General features: G+C 43.2%; 1 protein-coding gene across 1 annotated transcript; it reads right to left on the bottom strand.

The window, feature by feature from the left end:
* Positions 1 to 5912: 5912 nt before the first annotated feature.
* Positions 5913 to 8882, bottom strand: LOC137295001 (WAP four-disulfide core domain protein 6A-like). Its single transcript, XM_067826244.1, has 5 exons — positions 8800 to 8882; positions 8072 to 8201; positions 7427 to 7521; positions 6751 to 6823; positions 5913 to 6280 (listed from the first exon to the last, which is right to left on the bottom strand). Exons 2-5 carry the CDS (start codon positions 8199 to 8201, stop codon positions 6105 to 6107), a joined length of 474 nt encoding a protein of 157 aa, XP_067682345.1. The 5' UTR covers positions 8800 to 8882; the 3' UTR covers positions 5913 to 6104.
* Between the last annotated feature and the right edge of the window lie 455 nt (positions 8883 to 9337).

Here is a 9337-nt window from a genome sequence, read left to right as displayed (position 1 = left end):
AGGCTATACAACCTGGATCAGCTATTTAAACTCAGCCTTTCAGCACTGAGGGGAATGCCGATTAAGATGAATTCAATTGATTATTTCACTGAAATATTAATTTGCAAACGGCAGTTACATAATCTGGATTCATAATTACCCTTTCTAGCCCCTTAAGCGTGAGTATGTTATGCGGAACGTTGTAAGTTCAAAGAGTATATATATTGAATATGCAACGTGTCGGTGACGCATGTTGACGGAAAACGTTTGACCTTATTGCTCATTTCATGACGGTTTAATTGATAAAGTATATAATTCATGAATATGTTGTTGGGTTACAGTTTCATATGGCTGTAATGATATATTTATATGTGTACCTTAATGCATGCATGCATGTACACACACACAGACACACACACACATGTACATACAGTCATACACATAGGCATACACACATATACATACAAACACACACACACGTACGTACGTAACATTTGAATGCTAGTTCCTTGGCGTGTTTACTTCAGAATTGGAAAAAACACATCAATCTACCCAACACGTATCTGCTTTGTCTTGTCATATTCATGGTAGCTAGAATACATTATCACACAACAAAGCGAACAGATGACGTGAGTGTGTTTAAAATCAGACTGGTTGCGTCATGCTTCGACTAATTTGTTGTTCGCCGATTTATTCATACTTTGCAAACGTGGTTCTGTAAACTAACGATTAGTCTCTGAATATATGTTTTCATTTAAAGATAGATTAATTTCCTTTTAATTTAATGAGAGATTCAGAACCTGAAAATGATGAATTTTAATTATCTTCATTTAGAACTGCTTGCATTGCCGAGTGGTCTTCTGTTAGTGCAATCTTATTGACTGGAAACATTTCTGAATTTACATTGCTAATGATAAGCCTTTAGTAAAATGTGACGATCGTGACGGACCGGATAACCGAATATTTAGCATCAAGAGCTCAAAAAAAATCTAAATGATTTTCTTTTTTTCTTCTTTCGAATATAGGTTTAGGAATGGTCAATAAAACCAGCAAATCTCCATCCCATTTATCACCTTATTCAAGAACTGGCACACATGTATATATGCTTATGTCACAGCAAATACTTATTGCGTGCGTATACATATGGTCAAACATTAATGAATTAGTCCAATGCATGTAGAAGTGATATAACATCCGTTTGTTTCCAGACATGCAGCCAGTAAGTCTGAATACGTCATCATACTATATCATTGTAAGGACGTGTTAGAGATGCTGGCTGGTTAAAAACAGATTTTCATCTTTTTTCGTTGTCATTTGTAACAGCATTTCGTGACAGTTTATTTATTGGGGACAACGGTATCTTCATGTGACTCGCATGCTATGAATAGGTTTTAGGAGGGGGGGGGAGGGGGAGGGGGGACGCATGTGTTCATCCTAATCACCACTGTGACACTTCTAGGACAGGAGTTTGACACAAAAACGGCTACAGTGGACTGGTTGACAGACGTTCGTGTTATAATGGGGGATAAACAATACACAATATCGATGTTTTATCGTTTAAAATGTTTATGCAAATATATTTGGAGCCGTCCTTGTGTCCTGTCAGACCAGTACAAAGTAATCCGATCAAATTACTCATTATTTCTCGACGAGAAATCAAAGTATGTTTCAACGTGTTATATAAAACTGAAGTGCGCATTCCTTGAGTACAAACAAACAAGTTTCTACAACCAACAATATACGCATCTGGATACTTGACACGTTTTGCGCGTTTATTTTCCGGATTTCCGCAAGTATTTGTATTGTTCGACAGTAATGAGGCAGAATTACTGAGGACAGAAACAGTCACCTTTCAAAAGATCTGGACAAATCTCTTGCATGCATTGTCACCTTTTGTTGCAAGCACGGGTTGCTGAATACCTTTTTCTACTCCGGATCTTCACGGGTCGTTTTTTTTTTCAAAAACAGGTGCAAAAAAAGAGTAGCACGTCATCATCATCTGTTTAAGGATTTCCGAATTAAAACACAATACAATTGCGCTTTGTAAACGAATCAACAACAGATAGACTTATCCTTGTTCTGTTGTCTAATAACAACTGACGTCAACGAACGTTGCCAACAACAAATGACGATGACGTACTTCACACATTAACATCCAGTCAACAAGAAATCAAAGTACAACATGCGTCATACGACTGAGGTCTATTGTCAGTCACCTGGACAAAGTGATACATTTTGATTGGACGATGACCCTTTCAGAGGCGATGCCCCAAGGCTCTCATATTAATAATCTGACATGTGTATGAGGAGATGTCTCTACCTAAGGGCATGGGGATTATAGTGAACACGGCACAAGGTGTCAGTGCCTAAGGCATTTCTTGTATGTGTTGTGAGAGGACAGTTAATGTTCTCAAAACTTCGGCCGCACATCTTGTCTGTCTCCCGGACTATTTTGTTTAAAAAAGAAGTTCATCATGGTTGAGCAAGTTTAGATGGTCTCGCCTGCAGTTGCCCTTGAACCATTTGAATTTTCTAGTAGGCAGATGTGTTTGTTTGTCCCATGTCTCAAAACGGCAACATGGTCGACATTTCAAAGCCAGAGTGAGTGCGTGGGTATTATCATACGCCGCTCCTAGCAATAGCTTAGCAGTTTGAGAACGGGAACAGACAAAGAATGAGTTTCATCTATGATGAAACTCAAACTCATGCATTTGGTAAGAACGGACCAAGTAGATAACGGTCAGCTAGAATGTAGGATAACATGCAGTTTAAATGCACTGTCCGAGAGAACATCTGTAATTTTACCCGCAATAATACCTTTGACTACCAATCGCTTGATATGAATTTATTACGAGATACGGACCGACGCGATGGACAGGCATGTCAGTTTGCGAAGAATAGGGATATTGTTACGTTGCAAATTGTTTACATGCGGGGCTATCGCATAATTTAATATGTGCACGGTAAATTGAAGCATTTTAACGTTCAAACCTTGTTGATAGTCCCTCGTAGTTGCCAAATGTAAATCCTTCAGTATTTTCACACTTTTCCGAAACATTTGTCCATATCCTGTGCAGTGATAATGAATTGCTGAGTGATTACCTTGGCTGCAGTTACATGTAGCCTTCCGTTCAACATAGAGACTATCGAAATTCATTGAACAGTCAACAGCAACAGGACGACAAGTCATAAAGTATTTATTTCCTTTCCTAAAAGCTGCAGCTACAATCACATTTGTGTCATACTGCTTGAGATTGACTCCATGGCCAGGCCTTTAATATAGATTCTCGCGGAAGTGGTTTCTGCAGCGCTGGTTACACTCGGTAGTTTCTGCAGCGCTGGTTACACTCAGTGGTTTCTGCAGCGCTGGTTACACTCAGCGGTTTCTGCGGGGCTGCTTACACTCGGTGGTTTCTGCAGCGCTGGTTACACTCAGCGGTTTCTACAGCTCTGGTTCCATTCAGCGGTTTCTGCAGCTCTGGTTACACTCGGTGGTTTCTGCAGCTCTGGTTACACTCGGTGGTTTCTGCGGTGCTGGTTACACTCAGCGGTTTCTGCGGTGCTGATTACACTCTGTGGTGTCTGCAGCTCTGGTTACACTCGGTGGTTTCTGCGGTCTGGTTACAATCGGTGGTGTCTGCAGCTCTGGTTACAGTCGGTGGTTTCTACAGCTCTGGTTCCACTAAACGGTTTCTGCAGCTGTGGTTACACTCTGTGGTGTCTGCAGCTCTGGTTACACACGGTGGTTTCTGCAGCTCTGGTTACACTCGGTGGTTTCTGCAGCTCTGGTTACACTCGGTGGTTTCTGCGGTGCTGGTTACACTCAGCGGTTTCTGCGGTGCTGGTTACACTCTGTGGTGTCTGCAGCTCTGGTTACACTCGGTGGTTTCTGCGGTCTGGTTACAATCGGTGGTGTCTGCAGCTCTGGTTACAGTCGGTGGTTTCTACAGCTCTGGTTCCACTAAACGGTTTCTGCAGCTGTGGTTACACTCTGTGGTGTCTGCAGCTCTGGTTACACGCGGTGGTTTCTGCAGCTCTGGTTACAATCGGCGGTGTCTGCAGTTCTGGTTACAGTCGGCGGTTTCTACAGCTCTGGTTCCACTAAACGGTTTCTCCAGCGCTGGTTACACTCGGTGGTTTCTGCAGCTCTGGTTACACTCAGCGATTTCTGCGGTGCTGGTTACACTCTGTGGTGTCTGCAGCTCTGGTTACACTCGGTGGTTTCTGCAGTGCTGGTTACAATCGGTGGTTTCTGCGGTGCTGGTTACAATCGGTGGTTTCTGCAGCTCTGGTTACACACGGTGGTTTCTGCGGTGCTGGTTACACTCAGCGGTGTCTGCAGTTCTGGTTACAGTCGGTGGTTTCTACAGCTCTGGTTCCACTAAACGGTTTCTCCAGCGCTGGTTACACTCGGCGGGTTTCTGCAGCGCTGCTTACACTCGGCGGTTTCTGCAACGCTGCTTACACTCGATGGTTTCTGCAGCCCTGATTCCACTAAATGGTTTCTACAGCGCTGGTTCCACTCGGCGGTTTCTGCAGCTCTGGCTCCACTCGGTGGTTTCTGCAGCGCTGGTTCCACTAAACGGTTCCTACAGCTCTGGTTACACTCAGCGGTTTCTGCAGCGCTGCTTACACTCGGCGGTTTGTGCAGCACTGGTTACACTCGGCGGTTTCTGCAACGCTGCTTACACTCGGTGGTTTCTGAAGCGCTGGTTCCACTAAATGGTTTCTACAGCGCTGCTTACACTCGGTGGTTTCTGCAGCCCTGGTTACACTCGGTGGTTTCTGCAGCTCTGGTTACACTCGGCGGTCTCTGCAGCGCTGGTTCCACAAAAGGGTTTCTGCAGCGCTGGTTGCACTAAACGGTTTCTGCAGCCCTAGCTACTCTCGGTGGTTTCTGCAGCGCTGGTTCCACTCGGCGGTGTCTGCAGCTCTGGTTACACTCGGCGGTTTCTGCAGCTCTGGTTACACTCAGCGGTTTCTGTGGTACTGGTTACAATCGGTGGTTTCTGCAGCTCTGGTTCCACTAAACGGTTTCTGCAGCGCTGGTTCCACTCGGTGGTTTCTGCAGCGTTGATTGCACTATACGGTTTCTGCAGCGTTGGTTCCACTCGGTGGTTTCTGCAGCGCTGGTTCCACTAAACGGTTTCTGCAGTGCTGGTTCCACTCGGTGGTTTCTGCAGCGCTGGTTCCACCAAACGGTTTCTGCAGTGCTGGTTCCACTAAACGGTTTCTGCAGCCCTGGTTACACTCGGTGGTTTCTGCTGTGCTAGTCACACTCGGCGGTTTCTGCAGGAAATCCAGACTGTCCTACGAATAATAGCTTGCTCCGTAATACTTTCATTAAACTACCATTATGTCTTCAATGTCATTAGTGAATATTATATGTTGACCTCTGAAACGCACACAGAGCAAAGAAATAGTTCTCGATCAGATAATTTGTTGAATTCCGCAGAAAATATACTTCTGACTAATATTTCTTTAGCGTTCATGGTTGCTAGCGTTGTCAATGTATTTTTAGCAGCTATCTCACATTTGACCATATCAAAGATGGTTACGCTGGTGTTCAAAGTTCCAAGGGTATGGCGCGCAACATCATGGGGTCACCATCCGATAGCACCACTGTGAGAGAATGAGCTACGCTTCACCTGTGGGCATTGACAAAAACTTTACCTGAACATTCGGCCCGATGGTATCAGTGGTTGAATAGCTTTTAATAGGTTGATGTAAGAATCGTGACTTATCTGGCAGTAACGATATAACCCTGGCACTTTCCAGCACACGAACAAAGTTACTCAGGTCCCGATACGGATTCACCACGTAGATTCAAATCCAAGAACTAATCATACGACTCCCACACTCCAACACTCCAACACTCCAACACTCTCAGACTACTCAGCATGCCTTCGGCTATTAAAAACAGGACTCATATGTGCAGGGAGTACTTTTTTTACTACATCTCGCATGAAATCATTTGATCATTTTGTACATAAAAGTGTACTTCAACATAACGCCATGCGAAGCAGTTTAGTACTTTCTACACTTTGTCATCTTGACAGTGAAACATCATCACTACATCCTTATAGTGGGATGACTCCATTACTAAACAATGTGAAGTGTTGACTTTACATGGTGCCTCTCCTCATGCACGTTGCCACACAGTCCCCACGGGTTTTGAAGTTGTTTCCGTTGCCTTGGCAACCACCATAGTAGAATTTCTGGCAGTTTCGGGTTTCTTTGTTGTAGAAGTACCGCGGCATGAGAGCTCTGCATGGTCCAAGTGACCTGGTCAGCTGACACACTGTGTAAACAGGACATACAATACCATATTTCACATTACAAAACAGTGTTAAACATGAATGTGTTTAGTGTTTTAGGATCAGACATTCATTACATACTGCCCTTCTCATGTTGAGAGGTGGGGTTGCCTTGTGGTCAAAGCGTTCGCAAAACACCCGGGTTAGATTTCCCACATGCCTGCAGTGTGTGAAGCCCAATTTTGCTGTTTCCCCGGCGTCTTATTGTTGGAATATTGCTAAAAGTGTGTAAAACCTTAAACACTTAATCGCACTTCTTATAAACTGCTGTGTCCGGGTTTTTGTTGTTGTTGTTGTTGTTGTTTGTTTGTTTGTTTTTGTTTTTGTTTTTTTTGTTTTTTTGTTTTTTGACGATTTGTGTATATTAGTGCTCTTCCTTTGCCCTAACATTAAAAGTCGAAGAAGGAGCAGTTGTGATAAGATGAACAGCAATAAAGCATAACAGTACCCTTACCTGAGCGATCGGCAACGCAGATTGGATCTCCCTCAATCATTTTACACCGCTGCCCTGCTTGGCAAACTTTAGTCTGAAGCATGGAAACGAATCAGTTGGTTGTCTTGAGGTACACACACCTGAGCGTTCTTGTATGTCCGTGTCTTTTTCTTGTTGACATACAGCGGGACATGTGGTGGTATTGTGGGCATTAAATCGTATTAAACAAAAGGAGGTGCAGTACGAGACACAGGTAAGCATTTCAGGTTGAAGATACTGATAAAATGAATATCGCTGAATACGGTTTGCACCATCAGGTCATTTGATCGTGGGTTCGAATCCTATAGTGTTCCCTGATTACCGTTCTTGATTGGTAGAACCATATCTGTGCTCATGGGTTTGACTCAAGTGGAAAACACTTAAGATATTCATCACCGCGGGCTTTCTTCCCATTTTGTTAACAAAGACACGCACCTAAACATGCTTATCGGTTGTATTTAGTTTACCAACATCTTTTCTGATATATCCGTCTATCTAATCACCAGTTGTCAACCAAAGCGACACTACAGGCGCAAGCTTTGGATTTGCAGCAATCATTGCCGTAATGTGATAGTCATATAACAACCACTTCTTAGCCTCAGCTTATTTCTTCTGAGACACATATTGTCATGAATATGATCGATCAGGTAATGCTTACCTTGCATCTGGAACAGTCACATCGAGGATCAGTCACACCTCGCCGACAGATAAAGAAACAACGGATTGTTTTCATGTAGCCGAGGACGTAAGACCCTGGAAACAGTATCCACAAATGTACGTTTGTGATAACAACATACCGTCACAAAATATTAGTGGTTCCTGGCAATTATGTACATGTTTTCGCTTTTAAATACCCTTCATCACATGTCAGAACCATGGGCTGACCATGGAGTAACATGGTTGCTTTGCACGCTTAAATCGCTTTGGTGATTGATATGCAAGTTCCCGTAGGTTCACTTCCAAATACAAGACTCCTTCATCTTTTATAACAGTGCAAACATAGGCCATTTCTATGTATAAGATCATATTCAAAGCTCATTGAAAATTACTAACACGGTCAGTGGACACGATGAATCCCATCTATATTGTGATCTGTGGATATTACAACCCACTCGTATTGCAGCCCGCCTGTGATTCAATGTTCAAGCTATTGATCACTTTATCTGGTCTAGATTCGGTTATTTACAAACCGCTGTCATATAGCTGCAATATTGCTGATTGCGGCGTGAAACATCAAACAAACAAACAACAGGTTCACTTGCGACAATGCCACTATCCTGTTAAACGGTGCGTACCACCTTACCTTCACCTGTAGCCATGGAAGCTGCTGCTCTCTGGGACGCGATTTCTCCATTGTCCGTCATACTGTGGCCAGGCATTACAGCACAAGTCATCATCAGGACCACAACAAGCATCAACGTATTCATCCTCATCTGGAGTAACATTTGCAGTTCAGCTTCAGTGTGCATACGTATTTATGGATATAATGCCAGAAATTGCGTCATCAAGAGCAGGAGAAACGTCCACGTATTCATCTAATGGAGTGCGTGAGTTTAGTTTTACGCCGCACTCAACAATATTCAAGCAATATGGCGGCGGTCTGTAAATAATCGAATCTGGACAGGGCAATCCAGTGATGAACAGCATGAACATCGATCTGCGTAATTGGGAACCGATGACTACCCGATCCCTTTAGTCGCCTCTTACGACAAGCTGGGTCGCCTTTTACAGCAAGCGTGGGTTGTTGAAGACCTATTCTATCCTGGAAGTTCACGGGTGTCATCTGAAGGAAGATGCAACATTGCCAATTGCCCTCATTGCCCATTTGTATTCTTTGGTATGACTAACGCATGTCTGCATAGGGAACTTCTTGGTAGAAACTACGATGGCATGTTTCATTGCTGTACGTCAATATTTCACATAGTTCAAGGGCAGGGCCATAAAATGTCTTTCAGAAGTCACAACTATTGCATATTATTATCATCTGAAATACAAAGAATTATCTTTGTAAACATTCCCAGATGCACATACCTGAAAACGTGAATAATATAGCTCACTGGATGTGGAAAGGTAGAGAGCTGCACCCACTTCTGTTCCCTTCTTCTTGGGATTCTGTAAACAATCTCGTAGCTAAACCGTATAAGTACTTTCATAAAAGTATCTCTCTGACAGTCACATGGCAACTCTCGTATTACATTGGCGTCAGTTCTTTGTTTTACAGGATACAAATCCGTGATGAATCATACAAAAGATGCTTCAAACGTGGGCATTTATCACAGAAAGACTAAATCTCATGTCAGTGCTACCGGACATAAACTTACGTAGCTTTAACCATAAAATTACCATGTAAACCCTTCCAGCTTAACCTACACTGCAAGAAGATTAGGAACAGACTGTTCTATATTCAGGGGATAGGGATGGCTTGGGGTTCAAATATTTAACCCGCCACGTAAATCCCCAACCAGATGATAGTGTTGAAAATTATGCGAATAGTTCTTAAGTAACGACATAGGCATTTCCCAATAGTTCTTAAGTAACCACATAGGCATTTCCCAATAGTTCCACACAG

This window comes from Haliotis asinina, chromosome 8, assembly GCF_037392515.1.
Source record: "Haliotis asinina isolate JCU_RB_2024 chromosome 8, JCU_Hal_asi_v2, whole genome shotgun sequence".
In the NCBI taxonomy this organism is placed as follows: Eukaryota; Metazoa; Mollusca; class Gastropoda; order Lepetellida; family Haliotidae; genus Haliotis; species Haliotis asinina.
Note: the sequence above shows the minus strand (reverse complement) of the source record. Positions and strands in the feature narration are given on the sequence as shown.